At 41.6% G+C, this 17,987-nt stretch overlaps 2 protein-coding genes across 2 annotated transcripts in view; both read left to right on the forward strand.

Moving 5' to 3' along the window:
- LOC140848620 (inactive serine/threonine-protein kinase TEX14-like) overlaps window positions 1-2,110 on the forward strand; it is a 53,145-nt gene extending 51,035 nt beyond the window's left edge. Inside the window, exons 28-29 of the mRNA XM_073232886.1 lie at window positions 1,260-1,311; window positions 1,762-2,110. Of these exons, the coding sequence (XP_073088987.1) occupies window positions 1,260-1,311; window positions 1,762-1,798 (89 nt within the window). The 3' untranslated portion in view covers window positions 1,799-2,110. The remainder of the gene's footprint in view (window positions 1-1,259; window positions 1,312-1,761) is intronic.
- Window positions 2,111-15,083: 12,973 nt separating this feature from the next.
- Window positions 15,084-17,943, forward strand: LOC140848621 (uncharacterized). Its single transcript, XM_073232887.1, is given in 4 exon segments — window positions 15,084-16,803; window positions 17,426-17,535; window positions 17,537-17,575; window positions 17,872-17,943. Coding segments are annotated over 4 exon segments (1,824 nt in total). The 5' UTR covers window positions 15,084-15,200.
- The last annotated feature ends 44 nt before the right edge of the window (window positions 17,944-17,987 follow it).

A 17,987-nucleotide genomic window follows, 5' to 3' on the forward strand; every position in this document is an offset into this window, starting at 1 on the left:
TGTTTGTAATGTAACCTGGAGTCCCTGGGCTTTGATGAGCATCAAAGTTATTTAGAAGTGTTTTCCAGAGGCTAGACATAATACTCCTACACTTTTTCCCCCTGTAGTTCAGCCCAGATTTTCTGTTGATTGCCAATCATATCTTCACCATAAAACAGTAATAATATATATTTGTATTTTTAAAGCAAGCTCTCAGCCAGTCTCACCATCCTTTATTGTGCAGGTTGTCTGGAAAGATGTTTTGCTTCTAATTGTCTAGTGTCCTCAAAAGAGTTCTAAATTTAGCTCACCCAGAGGCTGCAGGGCCCAGTATGAACCCATGAATTGTGGAATTTAGGGTCTACAAGTAATGTGGAAGGTATAAATTAACCTTAGCTTCAGAACTATTTTAATAGAGCATTAAGCACCATTCACAACTGATGCCTTCCTATATTTTAAGTTCCTTCACTCAGGAAGTTAGAGATATAGAGACATTAACACTTGCAAATTATCTGGTATCCTCTTCAGCCCTTTCCCCGTGCATTCTCATTCTCCTCCTTTCTCTGCCCTGCTTTGTGCCCCAGAATGCTGACTCTTGTACACTGTATGCCCCAGGCTTCCTGATCAGCTGGCTTCCCATTGACCAGTGAGAAGAGGGCGGGAGAGCAGTTGGGGGTATTTCTTCTCCTGCTTGCCTACTGTAGTAGCTCGTTTCTACATAGAACTGTGTCCCTCCCAAGAAAATTTCTGTAAGGCAGCCCGTCCTTCCCAGTTCCAGCTGTCCCTGGGTTCCAGTAACTGTCCTGCCTCACTCTGCCGCCAAGTTTCTTCAGGTTTAGGAGTGATAGTGGCTTCCCATTTCTGCTAGTCCCTGGGTGCCTTGCCATCCCTTGATGGCTCCATTCACTCTGACTACATGTCTGTAAGAAGTCACCTCATTAAAGGGCCCAGTGGTACATTCTGTTTCCTCCAGGACCACGACTGGCTCAGGGCTCAGAATGTGTAAGCATTTATCTAGTACTGAATTCACTGAGAACATAATGCAGGGACTTTGTGAATTAGCATCATTAGTGTCCATTGCAATGACAGGAAGCTGCAGAATGTTAGGAGGGGAAGCCCACTAACTGTGTGTTTAGAAAAAAATCTGTAGAAGAAAATAATTGCTACGGGTAAAACAGTCCGCCCTAAACTAGAGAGCACCAGTGTGACTTCTGAACACTGGTACCCTTTGACCTAGGAAGTAATCAGGTTGCTTTTTCTTCCTCCTATATTTCATCAAGAGGAACTAAACCCCTGTTCTTGGAAGCGACTGGGTTGGTCGGAACCATCCAGGTAATGAGATATCATATGTTTGTAGGTCAGCATTCACTGTTAATAGACAATATGAGCAGACTTTAACCATTTACCAGCATCTAAATAAACATTAATGACAAAGACTTGAATTCAGAGTCGGCCAATGTTTATATGTTAGAGTTAATATTGTTAATGTTTATAGATAATTAAAATATGAGGTGAAATTAATGCCAACTTTGATTAAGTAATTGGTAGAGTCAGCACAAGAACCGTTTTAGAGGGGTACGAAGATGCTGCTGCCAATTTCTTTGCAGTCATTTTTGCATTTCTATGATACACTAGTTGATCATAATGTCCCTTGACTATGAAAAGATCTAAATCCCTTTCCCTTGAATTCGGTTGAATGGAAAGAGGTTGTTTGTATCTTTAAAAACATATACACCAACTCAAAACTCCCTTTTCTGTTTTTTTTTTTTTAAACATGTACAGGATAATCGTACTGGATCAGAGTGACTTGTCAGACTGACTGGAATTGGGTCGTGAATGGGCTTCTGCCCTCCCTGAGTTTGAACGTCCAGCTTGTGAGCTCCCTCCTCCTCTCATCTGCGTCAGTCACCATCAGGGCAGTGAGTCCATACCTCAAGCTTTGTTCAGCTGCTACAATAGACTGAACAATTTGACCCTGTTTGCAGCACATGTAGCCACTTGTTTTCAGTCAGATTTCTGAAAGGTGAAAAGTAGGTTCGATTGTAAAAATTTCTCATTTGTTCCCAGAATGGCTTTTAGTTTTGTTGAAAACTTTTAACTCCTGTTACAAAATAAAATGTTTACTTTTAACACTAATTATGTTCCAGTTGTGTGAGGTACATTTCTGTGTTTTAGTTACTAGGAGAGGAACAACCACTCAAAGAGGCTTCAATTTCTGTTATAAAGTTTGACAACTAAGCAACTACTGCTTTTGAAATCTCCATGATTTATTGGCACCAGTTGTCCATGTTTTATAAATCTCCTCCTCTGGGCTGGGATTGCCATATTCCCATTCCAGCTAGAATTGACTTACATAGTGAAAGTACAAGTAGGACTAAAAGCCCAAGATATTTTGGACTCTTTAAGGTGAACAAAAGTCATCTCTGTGTATTTCAGACTCTATACCTCACATCATTAGGGTCTTAGAGGAATTTTTTCTAATTTAGCCTCTTGTGACTACTGGCCAGATGTACACATGAATCTAGCCTGGTTTTTAGAGGATTGATACACCTTCATCTGCCTCCCGTTTGGAGCCTTCACATACGAATACAAACCTTTTCTTGGAAGCTATTGTGCTGTTATGCAGTGCTAGTCAGCTAACATTTTATTCTGTCTTGGTAAGTAAGTAGTAGAGTTTTTGTTCATGAAAACAGAACAGTTCCTGTTGTGGATGGTCATGTTCATGTAGTTCTTAGCTCCCCAGAGTTTTACCCTGCACAAATAAAACAGGAAAGTAAATATCTGACCATTCATTTTAAAGAAAGGAAAACAGTTGCTTGTCATTGTAACCAGAGGGAAACCCAAACCAATTACAAGTAATACTAAGTATAAGAATCTTTGAGGGATACAGAGACTTATAACACACAGTTCTTCCTTTCCAAAAACTAATTAGACAAAACCAACATACATAAAAATATATATAAGGGCTAATACACATCATGAGAAATGGTGAGTTGTGATATTATAGCATTGCCAGTATTCATAAAGGCTGCACAAACTGCCACTGATGTGGTTTGTAATATTTTGTCTGCAAGGCTGGCAGAGCAGACTCGTCTAGTTGTCCAGTGACTATATGATATTGACCAATGTTAACAATAATCATGTTGGTAGATATTGTTTATTGGTTATAGAGCAGCTATTATGTGCCAGGTACTTTATATACATGAATCCTTTCCCTAAACCTGGCAGCCCCACTGTGTAGAGTATGCTGCTTCTCCCACTCTGAGCAGCTGTTATTTCAAACTTCCATCCTTCACTTCCCATCAATATTCGACAGATGACTTTACCTCCAACTTTACAGAGAAAATAGAAGCCATCAGATGTAGGAACTAACTCAGCTTCCAACCACCAAAACTGCTAACATGACCACATCTGTCTCTCTAGAACAGTTACAGGTACACATTCTATCCTAAACTAAAGATGGACCTGTTCTGTACCTGTTCTTTCTACTTCCTGTTACACTGAAAGGGAATCACTCTTCCTGTCCAGGGCCCATCTCATCTTCCTTGGTTATCCTGCTCAGGTTATCATCTCTCTCTTCAATGCTTCCACCCCTTCTTAATCGCTTCTTGTCATCACTTAACAACACACTTGGATTCTTCCCATCTTTCAGAAGTATTTCCTGGATCCCACCTCCTTTTCCAGCCACTGCCCCATCTCTTTCCCCCCACTGCAGTTCGAGTTCCTCAAAGAGTTGTCTACATTGCTATCTTTAGTGCCTTACCTCCCACTCACTCCACAGCCCAGTATAATCTGAATCCCACTCCTTCCGCTCTCTAGCAATCCTTAGGTCACCTGTGATTAACATACTCCTAAATCCCCCCTGGGATTAACTTTTCTGGCCTCATTGTCCATTTGCCCTCTCAGCCTATTCTCTTGGCTCTCTGATATTATAATCTGGTTTTCTTTCTCTCTGGTTTTTCCACCTTAGCCTTCTTTGGGGCTTTCCTCCTAAGAGACTTTGTCCATGCCTGTTGCTTTGGTCAGCCTGTATATGCTGACCACTTCCAGATTTGTACTGGGAGTCTAAGAACAAACCTCCTCTGTGCTCCTTTGTCTACCCATGTATTTGATGTATCCACTTTGTTTTCTTTCAGGTATCTTACTGATATGCCAAAAAATAAACTCATGGTCTTAACAAAAACCTCCCTCTCCACCATTCTCCTGCCAGTTAATGATGTTACTGTATACTCAGACTGGAAACCCAGGAGCCGTCCTTTCTTGACCCCTCTCATTCCTTCACTCTTTACAGTATATCAGTCAGTAAGACTTACTTGTTTTCATCTCCAAAATACATGTCCCTATACCCACTTCTGTCTCTCTCTACTGCAGCTGTCCTCATCAGAACCACTCATAACTCTACTTGGGCCCTTGCAGTAGCCTCTCAAGTAGCCTCCAGCATCCAGTGCCTCATCCAGTAAATCATTTTTGAATGACTCCTGTGTGCCAGGCAGTACTCTAAGCCTTGGAGAAACTGTGAACAAAGCAGAATTCCTGCTTCCTTGAGTCTATAGCCATTAAATGAACAAACATGATTTTAGTAGTGCCAAGTGCTGTGAAAAAAGTAGGATAAAGTGATAATGATTGCTGGGAGTAGGGTGCTGGAGGTGGGGGTGGGGTCACTTAACATTAGAAAAGATACTCAAAGGAAAGCTGCTCTGAAAAAATGACCTTTGAACTTCAGATTGGAATAAAGAGAAGGAGCCAGTCTTGTGACTGAGGGTGAGCATCCCAGCAGGGGAAAAGCCAGTACAAAGGCCCCACAGGAAACCCCAAGCTAGTGTGGTTGAACAAAGTAAGTTGTGGGAGGCTGGGAGAAGGTGCAGTGAGGCTGGAGGTTGAGCCAGCGGCATTATAGACCAGGATGAAAAGTGGAAATCCAATGGAGAGTGCTAAGCAAGGGGGCAGAGAGTAGAGTAAAACTGACTGGCTTTTTAAAAGATTTCTTTGGTATTCTTGCTCCTCTCTAAGTTTTTTCTCCACAGTGATCTTTTTAACATGGAAACATCATTCCATTTACTTGATGAGATCTCTGCTTACTATTGTTGGGCAGCTGTGTCCGTGGAGGTCTCTCCCTGCATACTAGGTGAAACCTCAACCCGGACAGGGGGAGGATTCTTGCATCTGACTGAGAAAGAATTCTCAGGCAGGTCAGAAGAGTGTAGGTAATGAAGGGGTTCATTAAAGCGAGAATAGTAGTGGATGGCCGTGGCTGTGCAAGCTGTAGAGAGCAAGGAAGAACAGAGGGAGAAAAGGAAAGTTCATTGAATTCATGCTTGGCATAGGGTTGATCCCTTGCTAACTCCCGAAGCCAGGGTCACCTGGAGTCCACTGTCTGCTTGAATCTGCATGGCATGGGAACTAAGCCCCTACCGCCCCAGGATTTGGGGGAGCTGCGGAGTACTGGATGGAGAGAGATTATGTTCTGAGAACTTCCCAAAGGCAAAGAAAGGAGATTTTCAGGCAGGCTACTGAAAAGCATGATGGTACAGCCGCAGTCCTGTCCGGGTTACCCAAATGGGAACTTGCAAGCCCAAATCAGAGATCTCAGTAGCCCCTCCCTACTAGGACAGAGAGAGTGAAGACTTGTGCTTAAATCTAGAAAACTGAATGAAATAGTGAAGTAACAAAGAGGCTTATCAATGGGGAAAGAGGTCTCTTATTAACCTCCCAAGAGGCTTGGAAGAGCACAGAGATAAAATGCTGTAAGTTGAGCAACAACAAGCTTTTATTTAAGGCAAAGTACATACCTCAAGAAAGGGAAGTGTAGGCAACCTCAGAGATGAGGCATGCTTAAAGACTTGGGGTTCTGTCTTCTAAGGATTTAAAGAATGGGACAAAGGGCCAGGGGGCATAGGCTCAAAATGTGGTCTCATGATGTCTGTCTCCAGTGAGAGACATTATGTCATCATCCATAGTCTGCTAAATATTCTGTAAGATAAACTTAACATGAGGACTTTTTTGATCCTGTTCTTCTCCAAGATGGTGGTTATTCTCAAGCAGTGGGGACACACCATTTAGGACTGCTTGCCCTGCCTTAAGATAGGTTCGGTTGTTGGCTAAATACCATAGGAATCTTACCTCCTAACTCCCTGGTTTTTATAGTGGAATCTTAGCCTTAAGATGGAGTCCCTCCCGTCCTTCCTGTATCTATCTCAGCATTTTTCATCATAGGCAGGAAAAATTAATCGTGCTTGTCCCATGTTGCTGCTCTACCTCAATTGTTCTCCAAAATACTGGACTTTTCTCATTTCTCCAGCTCCATCATGTACAATCTGTGTTCTCCCTGCCCAGAATGCTGTTTCTCTTCACTTAAGTGCCTCATCATTCAGTTTACAACTTACAGTTCATTTCCTCAGGGAGTCTTCCGGAAGTCCCTGAACCTCAGACTAGGTTAGGGCCTTCTCTAAGGTTTCCTGTAGTATAGACCTGCTCTCCTGGCCCCACACATAGGCCGTGTCTTTATTTCATAGCACATATATAGCTCACTTACAAACCAGTAGACTGCTCCATCCCCATGCATCCCCGTACAGTTGTAAGCACCACAAGGCCAGGGGTCATGTCTGGATTGCTCACTGAGGTATCTTATGCTACTGGCAGAGAACCTATACATACTAGGTGTTCAGCAAATGTTTAACTGACTGATTATTTTTAATTCTCCAACAACACTATAAGTTGGATTATTATCCCTGCTCACCAAAGAGGAAACTGGCCCAGGCAGAGTTCCATGACCTGCCCAGGATTATACTAGAGAAACATGTTTGTACACTTAGAGTAAAACACAGTACCTTTCACTGAGCCTGGTTCATGAGAGCCCTGAGCAAATATAAGGATTGTGGAAGTGAACCAAGAGCCAACTTCAGGTTAAGACTGATGGTGATGTAGGCTTTATGAACCTGGTCCCCAGTCCCACATCTTTTCTTTGGGTTGGGTGCTGAGTTTGTGGGGCTTATGGAGTTCTTTACTGTTCCTTAATATGGAAAAACAGAGAATATATAGAGTTCCAGACACATAGTAAGTGACTAATAAGTGTTGGCTCACTGTTCAATGAAATTACTGGGGCCCCCTTGGGAAATTGGATTCTTAGAAATTTCCAAATTCAGTTTCAGTTGCTTTTTTCCAAATATATTACTTTTGGCCCCTTTCTGCATACTTATAGTGATGTATATGTTGCTATTAGAAGCTGGTTATAGTGAGGTGCCTCCCAAAAGCTGAGAAATAAATTGGTCCTCGGCGAATTAGTAAGTAAAATCCATTCTTCTATCTCATATACTGAATATTATAAGTTGTAAGTGGAGTAAAATTAAAGGACTTTCTGTAAATGTGTGGCTGAAAACGTAAAGAGGAGAGACTCGCAAAACAGTATAAAGTCTGCAGTAATTAACAGAGGATGGTATTGGCACAGGAATGGAAAGATTTACAGAACATAATAGCCTAAAAATATATAGCCTAAAAATATACCAAGGTATAAAGTTTGGAAATATGAGATAACATATTGTCAAAGTGGATTATTTAACAAATGGTGGGATAACTGACCAGCCATTTGGAAAAATAAAAAGCTAAATCCTTGTAGCCAAAAATAAATGTCTGTTGAATTAAGACTTAAATATGATTTTTTTTAAGTACATAAAAGTTAAGAAAATACAGGTGACTCTTTTACAATCTCGGAATGGAAAAGCTTTTTTCTAAGCCATGACCTCAAAGTGAGAAGAGATTGATGGACTTCAGTACATAAAAATGTAAGACTTTACAAATGCCTGAACAAGGATAAAGTCAACAAACTGGTTGGAAGTAATTGCAGTATGCTGGATAAACACAAGATTTATATCCCTAATACACAGCATGCTAATAACTAGTTAGAAAAAGACATAATGCCTTAATAGAAATATGGTCAAAGAACAATTCACAAGTGAAGCAATACACATGGCCAATTTGTCTTATATTAAAAGATGTTCCATTTTGCTGGTAATCAAATAAATGTAAATTAAAACAGGGTATTGTTTTTCACATAACTGACCACAAAGAGGAAAGCATTGATAACATTCAAGGTTGGTGAGAATGTGGGAAAACATTCATTCAATGTTTTAAAGGTAGAAACTGGTGTCACTTTTCTGGAGGGATATTTCTTGGTATATATTTTAAGTGTTCATATTTTTTGACCCAGACATTCTATTTAGACCAGTTCTTCACAAATTTCATTGTGCATAGGAATCACTAGATGTCTTGTTAAAATACAGATTCTGCTTTAGTAGGTCTGGGTTGGGAGCCAAGCTTCTGCATGGGAGCCAAGCTTCCAGTGTTGGCTGATGATGCTGGTTCATATACCACACTCTGAGCAGAGGCTTCAGAAAACATCACTGTTCTCATGCAGTGGTTTTCAACCCTGTCTGCACCTTAGAACCGTCTGAGGAATTAAAAAAAAACACTGATGCTCAGGCCCCACCCCCAAATTATCCAGTTTATTTAGTATGGGGTACAGCATGGGCTTTTAAAGATTCTCCAAGTGATTCTAATGTGCAGCCAGGACTGAGGACCACTGTCCTAAAGAGAAAACTGGACTGTACATTGTACACAGAGATATTTAAATAAGGAATGTTACATTTTATATATATATATATATATATACACACACACACACACACACTATGTATATTATATATATATATATATATATATATATATATATATATATATATATATATATATATATATATATATATATCTAATATAGTAGGAAACAACCAATATGACCAGCAATAAAGGACAGGTTCAGGTTTTTAAAATTATGGAACAGGGAGGATTCTGGGAAGATGGTGGAGTAGGAAGTACCAGGAATCTGTTCCTCCATTAGTCAGCAATACACTGGCAGAATGTGTCTTACTTGGAACTCTGGAGTCTGTTAAAGGCTTGCAACTCCCAGGGAAAGAGTTGGGATGGTTCATTTTGGTCAATTTCAGCCCTAAGCTGCTGCTCATCCCCCACCCCAAGCCATGTGGCAGGTAGCTGTGATGTGTTCCTAGAGCACCTCGACACAGCTTGTGAGAGGCAGGATGGGCGAAAGGACCCTGCCCTCCAAATACCAGGGATCTGTGCTCTGGGCATTGATTGCTGCTTCAGATCACAGAGCTGCAGACAGGGCAACTGCTTTTGTTATTGTACCTCCCCCACTGCTGCAAGCCCCTCTACTTCCAGCTGAAATGACTTCCATGGGATTTAAAAAGCCAGCACCTCCTTCCCTCACTTCATTTTCCACTTTTTCCTCTTTTGGGAGCTAGATGTTAAAGGCTAGGGCTTTCAAAAACAATTGCATATATGGGGAAAAATAGAAAGTGACTGTGCCTGCCCAGGGAAAGCTTAGAAAAGATCAGAGGTGACCTTAAGTTTATATCTCAGGCTGATCTTCTGCCCAGAGCCAGCCTACAATTTAAAGCAAAAACAGCGCGCGCACACACGTGCGCGCGCGCACACACACACACACGAAAGTATAGCCCATTCATAGCAAAAAATAAATCAAGAAACGGTCCCTGAAAAATACCTGATGACTCATATGTACTAGACAAAGATGTTAAAACGCTTTTAGAAGATGTTCAGAGAATTAACCGAAGATGTGGAGCATCAAGAAAATGTGTGAACAAAATTGAAATATCAATAAAAATACAGTAAATCTAAACAGAAATTCTGGAACCAAAAAGAACAGTAACTGAAATGAAAAATTCTCTAGAGGGATTTAGAAGAAGATTTGAGCAATGAGTAGAAAGAATAAGCAAACTTGAATATAGGACCATGGAAATTACCAGGCCTGAGGAACAGAAAGAGAAAAGATTAAAGAAAAGTGAACATAGCCTAAGGGACCTATGGTATACTGTCAATTGACTCAACATAGCAGCCTGGGAATCCTAGAAGAAGAGAGAAAGGGGGAAAGAGAATATTTGAAGAAATAATGGCTGAAAACCTGCCAAATTTGATGAAATACATGGATATAAACATTCAGGAAACTCAAACTCCAAGTTGGATGACTTCAAAGAGACCCACACCAAGACACATTATAATTATTTTTTAAATATTGTATATAAAATATATGTATACAAAGAGGCACATGCCATAAAATTCACAAATCTAAATGTACAGCTAGATGAATTTTGACATGTGTAAAGTATACTCAAGTAACCATCACTCATATTAAGATATTGAACATTCTACCTAATTTTTCCCACTTATTTCACCCACTCTCCCCACCCTTTTCCCCTATGGCAACCACCAGTCTGTTCCCTGAGACACATTATAATTGAACTTCCAAAAGACAATCTTGAAAGAGAACAGTGAATTTTTACATACAAGGGATCCTCAATAAGAAATGAGCAGATTTCTCATCGGAAAGTTAAAGGGCCAGAAAACACTGAGCCAATATATTCAAAGTGCTGAAAGAAAAAACTGGTCAATCAAAAATCCTGTATCAGCAAAAGTTGCCCTTCAAAATGAGGGAGAAATGAAGAGAAAACCAGATAAAAGCTGAAGGAGTTTGTGACGACTGGAGTCGCCCTGCAGGAAATGCTTGAGGGAGTCCTAGAAGGTGCAATGCAAGGACACTAGACAGTAGTTCAAAGCCATATGGAGAAATAGTGCTCTCACTAAAGGTAAGTACATGGGCAATTTAAAAACTAGTATTATTATAACAATGATTTGTAACTGTACTTTTTACTTCCCACACTATTTCAGAGGTAAGTACATTTAAAGAAAGAAAATAGCAGTTGCTAGTATAAAAGCTAGTATCACTGTAATGGTATGTAACTCCAGATTTTTTTAACATAGTTTAAGAGATGAATACATTTAAAAGAATTATGTTTTGGGGGACTCTATGTATAAACATGTAATTTTGTGACAACAGCTGAAAGAGGTGAGGACGAACTGTAAAGGAGCAGTTTTTTAATGCTACTGAAGTTAAGCTGGTATAAATTCAAATGAAAATGTTACAAGTTTAGCAATGCTAAACGTAATTCCCATGGTTACCACAAAGAAAATAGCTATAGAATATACTCCTAAGGAAATGAGAAAGGAATTTAAACATTTCACTACAGAAACAGAAAATCAACTAATCACAAGACAGTATGCTGGAAGTGTAGAAAAGCTATAAGGCATACAGAAAGCAAATAGCATGACAGAAGTAAGAACTCAGTATCAGTAATTAGTTTAAATGTAAATGAATCAAACTCCAAAACAAACACAGAAACTGGCAGAATGGATAAAAGCACGTGATTCAAATATACACTGTCTAGAGGTGCACTTCAGATCCAACAACACCAACAGGTTGAAAGTGAAAAGATGGAAAAAAATAATCCATGTGAAGAGTAACCAAAGAAGAACACAGGTGCCTGTGTTAGTACCAGACAAAGTAGACTTTAAATTAAAAGGTCACAAGAGACAAAGAAGGACAATATTAATAAAATGTTCAATACAGAAAGAAGACATACTTAGGCATCTAGTGAAGACCATCAAAAATATGAAGTGAACAGTGACAGAACTGGAAGAAGAAACAGACAGTTCTATAATAATAATTGGAGAATAGAACAGCCAGACAATGGAAAACAGGGACTTAACCAGATTATTTGTTCATAGCAGCATCATAGATGAAAAGCAGAAGCAACTCAAAAGTGTCCATCAAGTGGATGAAGGGATAAGCAAAATGTGCTAAATAAAATGGAATCTTGTTTAGTCTTATAAAGGAAAGACTCTGCAATATGTTACAACATGGATGAACCTTGAGTACATTATGCTGAGTGAAATAAGCCAATCATAAGAAGAAAACACCGAATGATTCCACTTATATGAGGTTAGAGTAGTCAAAATAATGGAAAGTATAATGGCAGTTGTCTGGCTGAGGGGATGGGAGAAGGCAGTTATTGTTTGAAGCGCGTGGAGTTTTTGTTCCGATGATGAAAAAGTTCTGGAAATGGTTAGTGGCGATGGTTGCACAACATTGTTAATATACTTAAGACCAATGCATTGTACATTTAAAAATGGTTAAAAAGGTAAGTTTACAAGTTGAGAAGAGTTATGGTGATAGTTTTACAATAACGTGAGTGTATTTAATACCACTGAACTGTACACTTAAAATGGTTAAGATGGCAAATGTTAACGCATGTGTATTTTACCACAATACTTACTAAAAATTATGGAACACCCACAAGATATAGAAATTATGTCATAGACATAGTTTTATTGACACATAATGGTATCCATAACATATTATGGAATAATGTTAGTAGTAGTATGCTAGTACATATAATAGGATCCCATTTATGAAAATTTATGAATAGATGTCTGTATGTGGTATATGCAGAGAGAGAGATTTGGAAAGATGCTTATTAAAATAGTGAAGTGGTCATCTGAGGTGATGTCAACTTTTTATAATTCTCTGTTGAGCAGTTTTCATTTTGTGGAGTAGAAAGAGTTTAGGAATACTTAAAAGTCAAATCACTGGGACACAGGACTGGAATGTCATTATAATGAAATAACCATAAGCTTAATCAAAATTAGAACTCATTTGAAGAAAAGCTGTTTAACAGAAAGGCATGGTTAGTGTAAAGTGTAGGAAAATGAAGCTTTAGGAGCCAGACGCTGGGGCTGTCCAACTCATGCATTGTGGGTAGGTGTTTGGGGGGCACTAGGTATGCCTAGAGCTCTCTGGCAGGTGTTGCCCTCTTGTGGCTCATCAAGCTAACCTCTTGATCCAATTCCATGTTCACCAACTTTTGTGCCTCTTAAATGTGTCTATAGGGTGAGAATGACCTGGATTTCCAATCATCTTAACAGTTGTGTGTCTCAAAGTATATTAGTAAGTTGCTGTTCTGGTTTATATGTTGGGCTCTGTGCTTGGTTAATGAGAGTCTACATGAGAGAAGTGGGTCCTGCATAGTCTAATGCTGTGGAAAAAATTTAAAAAAGAACTTTGTTACTTAAACAAAAACAATAATGATTTATTATCTTTAACAGTTTGTGTGTGTCAGGAATTTGGAAGTGGCTCAGCCAAGTAGTTGAGGCTAAGGGTCTCTCGTGAGGCTGCATTTTGATGCATTTCCAAATTGGCTCACTCACATAACTAGAAAATTGGTCTTGGCCTCTGTCTAGGGACCTCAGTTCCTTTCCACAGAGGTCTCCCATTGAGTGTCCTCAGCGCATGGCAGTTGGCTCCCCGAGAGTGAGCAATCCAAGGGACCAAAGCAAAAGTTGCAGTGCTGTTATGATGTAGCTCCAGAAGTCACAAACTGTCATTTTTGCTATATTCTGTTGGTCACACAGGGCAAGTCCTGATTCAGAATAAGATGGGACTACACAAAAGCATGAATACCAGGAGGTGAGGCTCACTGGGGGCCATGTTGGAGACTGGCTACCATATCAAGTGGCCATCCCTCGCACACCTGTACCTCACTGAGTGCCTTTCACTCAAACTAAAACAGTATACTGTAGCTTTTACATCTGTCATCACATTTTATCTTCATCACAGCCCTGCCAGTAAGGAGAGCAAAGAGAAATGGGGATCACCCTCAGGACACATTTGTTTCTCAGACAAGGATTGATTGGAATTAGACTATTCATGATGAGGAACATGTCAAGATCCTGTGCTGTGCTTTGTGAGATTTGTGCTAAAATCACCTTTTTTTATAACTGAAACTGAATGCTGAAAAGAAAGAATATATTTTCCTCAATATTAAGAGAATATAAAAAATTATTCAACATGAGCTGATTTTAGTAAGACCAGAAAAATGAAAGCAGACATTGATGGGGAAATTCAAATTTTCTGTTAACCAACTTAGAAGCCAAATAAGCATTATAGCCTCATGGTTATAGGTTATATATCAATAAATCATCATATTTACAGTAGAATCTCATAGAGAAGCTTTGTTGAAGTGAGCTTGTGTCAATTTTATGATGATAAGATGTCAAAGTATAAACCAATAAGAACAATCTTCACTTCAGCCTGGCTTATCCCCAACATCTTCAAGATGCATGACTTGTAAATATTCTCCCACTTTTATCTTTTTCTATAAAACCAGATAAAATGGCAAGCTGAGTGTTTTATATTTTAATGACTTAGGCCTGTGGCACAAAGTTCCTCAATCTTTAGGGATTCCTGTTACTTAAAAATGTGGATTTTGGTTTCAACTTTGTCTCTAATCAAGGCTGAATTTAAAGATCCTGAAACAATCTGACCGTGCTTTAACCACAATGACCCTCTCAGAGTCAGTAGTGGAATGTTGGATAGGGTAAGGGTCTGTGCCTGGCAGTATGTGAAAGGGAAAGTAAGATGACTATTTCTTTCTTGTCCAAAATGCTCATCCAAATTGGAAAGTCACTTCAAATCAAGAAAGAACCGGAGCCCAGATGATGAGGATAGCTGAGAGGAGAGGATTGTGAGAATAACATACATTGTGTAACACCCACCTACCGGGCAGTGGTATCCAAATGAAGAAACCAAGGCTCAGGCAAGTCATGTAACTTGTCCAAGATGCTCAACCAGTCATTTGTGGTTAAAACCAATGACTTACTCCACATCCTTCTACAATTCTACACTCACTCCTGGGCCATGAATGTGAGAATTTCTGGTTTGAGCAAGCTGATTTTTACCCCAGGGTCAACCAAACCACCAATGAAACCTGGAAAAGGCTGGAGCTCTATTTTTTTACTTGTATACAGTGTGGTTCCAAACCAAATTGGGACAACTTTGTACCTTGTAACTTATTAAAACTGCGACTAACACAGCATGATTAATTTGAGTAGCTTTGCTTAGTAGGATATTTGGGCAAATTTCCTTCTTTGGATGAGTTTCTGAAAATTCTTAGAATCTGGGGAGAGTGAGGAAGGGTCTGGAGCCTTCCCTAAACATGAGGAAATCCTCATTTTTTGCTAAAAATGTGGCCAAAGCTTGGGTGGCGTCAACTCCACAAAGACAAATTGGGTTTCCTTGCAGTTACGGCTTGAGAGTCTCTGAAGGATTCTGGCAGTGTGCCAGGATATTTAATAGGAAGCTGCTTCCTTTGTAACATCACCAGGCAGGTAGCTAAGGGGGCTACTTGAGACACTCTTAGAACAACATCCACTTCTGTGTGAGTGCAAGGACAGCAGCTTTTAAAGTGGAGGGTAAATAGGTTTCATTAGGATCCTCGATACAAGCCAGCCGTGAAAATATGGGATCTACACAGAGTAGCACAGCCTATCAGATGGTCAAGATGAACAAGACTGGATCCAAGGTAGTGCTTTCAGCACAGAAAGGGTCTCAGGTTACTAAGACAACCCCTCAGCAGGGACATTGGTACTTTCTTGCCTCAAGCCCGCCAAGCGCTACAGTCTCCCTGAGCCCATCATCCCATCGAAGAGCTGACCCTGGGCATCCTATCACTCCCAGTTTGGTGTCAGAGTATTCTCGACCTGTCTCCCCCGAGTCAGGGCCCAGCTTCTGTGGAGCATCCATCCCTAAGGGAACTGAAGCCCGATCAAAATCAAAAGTATACCACCATCCTTCTCTTGCAAGGAAGGTCCAGCAAACTCAGACGTCAGCTTCTCACGCTACCCAGATGCCGGGGAATGTCAGTCCATCCAGACACGAATCAACACAAAGAGGGGCTGAGAGCAAGTCAGGGTGTGATAGCAGTAATCGCTACTCATTAACCGCGGATAGGAAATCTCACCGGTTGAGTTTTATAGACCAGAAGGATAATTTACAGATCTTACAAGAAGATCCACCCTCCAAAGTCCAGTATCCACAAGGGGTCAGAGTTCCCTACAGGCCTATGGTTTGCCCAAAGGATAAAGCAGTTCAAACTGAGCCCATCCGAAAGAGTTCAAGAGCATGTCTGGGTGTTGAAATGAAATCTGCTGCTCAGATGAGATCTCCAATGAGACCCTCTAGCCCAAAACATGCCAGCAGCCACATCTCTGCCAACTGTCAGAGAGCCCGGAGAAGGATCCCCGGTCAAGAGTCTGAAATGGGTCATCACAGCTCAGTGTACACTGAACCCAAGGCACTGCGTAGGAAAATGAACTTGGAATCCCTCAGACTCTCTGTCCTTAAAGATTTGGATGGTGAACACCAAGTTTGTGTTCGTCCAGGGCCAGAGTGTATCCACAAGCCGTCTGCCTACACTGAAACCAGGCCCTCCTCAGAGGTCTTAGTGTCATCAGAAGTGGAGTCCAGCATGAAGTCCTCAATCCGAGGAGACAGCGAGGTGGGCCGCAGGGTCACCATCTCCCCAAGGGGACAGTCAGTTCACCGTGTGACATTTCGAGCAGTGCCTGAGAGGCCCCACAGATCTGCGTTTGTCATGCCAGAGCCCATCTATAAACAGCCCGCCCAAAGAGCCTCAGAAAGTGCCTGTGTGTCCCCAGGACCTACACTTAGGTATCCAGAACCCTCCCAAAAGCCCTCTCTCCATGCAGAACTGGAACTGACCCCTCGGCCCTTACCCCCTCGGTCCTTACCGAAGTATGGGCCTGACTCCTCGTGGTGGGCTCTACTCAGTCTTGACGCTGAAACGTGCCAAAGCCGGCCAACAGCACCTGATTTCAAGCCTAAGTGTCCTCCTGCCCGAGACCTTTTATCGCCCTTCTTTGAAACGGACTCAGGCCCTTTCTGTAAGGATCAGATGTTCCAGAGAGAGAAGGCAAGTCCGTCACTGCCACCAGCACCAGCACCAAAGGAGTCTCCAAACCGGGCACCATTGAGGGAAGTGCCGCAGGCCCCCAAGCACGCCTCCAAAAAACCCATTCAATGGTTTAGTGCTTTCATCCTGGGTATGTGAAGAAGCGGACTGCCCAGGTGCAGCCCCGATTTAGTGAGATGGGACATTGGGGTGGGCAGGAAAGGCCTCCTTTCTGTTTTGGGCCTTAGAGCTGCCCTCCTGCCAGTGCCAAAGGTAGTCCCATACTTGAGCTCATTGCTCCATTCTTCCTTGCCAGCTTCCCTGAGCTCCACGCTAATGACACTGCTGATGATGCTCGGGCCGGCATCAGGCATTAACTCTTCAGGCAATGCTGCTTAGCCTTTCAATGGAAGGTAGCAGAGAGTGGTGTGCAGGATGGGAAGCTGCTTCCTGAGAGTGGAGATGAAGATCTGAGCTGGGGCGGGGGCTGCGAAGGGCTAGTAAAGGGAATAAGGTCCTCGGGAAATATTCTGGCCACAGAGTGGAAGATGGACATAGATGCACTGGGACTTAGACTTCCAAGAGGGGAAAGGCATTGACAGTGGCACAAAGAGAGGTGGGCTAAAGGGAGGGAGGAGCTTCTTAGAGAGGATCCAGGGTGGAGGGCACCTTTGGGTGGAGAAATGTAGAGCTAGAAAGGGACATGTTGAGTAGTGGGGGGAGGGGATGTGCATCCCACACAGAAGAGTCAAAAGCAACTCTCTTACTTTCAGATGTCTCTGAGGAAATGCACAATGATGTCATCTGGTGGCTAAACGGTCTGTGCTTTTCCCTCCTGGGGGTCCACCTGGGAGGTTTGGGAGGCAGGAGGACAAGTGGGCGGGTGGTTTCTGTGTATGTGCAGAGCTGGGTCTATTATGACAGTACTTGCTAGGTTTTGACTTGAAGCAGAGGAACTCCTCATCTTGCCTATAATTTCACCATTAGTCATTTGCTTAGGACTTGGAATCGGTTTCATTTTGAAGAGCCTCTTTTCAGTGGGAATAGAGAACAATTTAAGCCCGTGGCCTTCCAGCTTAGCTGGTCTTTACCTATCATGTGATTTAAAAAACAAAGAAAAGCCACCAAAACAAACTACCTGCTTCACAGTCTTCCTCAGGGCTAACCCCACACTAATGCAGGTTGAGGCATCTCTTCATGTGTCTCCCTGGTTCCTCAGAGCCCCCCTCAAGCCCTATCCCAGGACCTGCTGCCCAGGCAGGATCCAGGGATGTCTGGGTCTCTGCCCTGAAGCCATCAGTGGGTCAGGCTGCCAACGCTAGAGTGCTTAAGAGA

The sequence above is a fragment of the Manis javanica genome, chromosome 4 (genome assembly GCF_040802235.1).
Source record: "Manis javanica isolate MJ-LG chromosome 4, MJ_LKY, whole genome shotgun sequence".
In the NCBI taxonomy this organism is placed as follows: domain Eukaryota; kingdom Metazoa; phylum Chordata; class Mammalia; order Pholidota; family Manidae; genus Manis; species Manis javanica.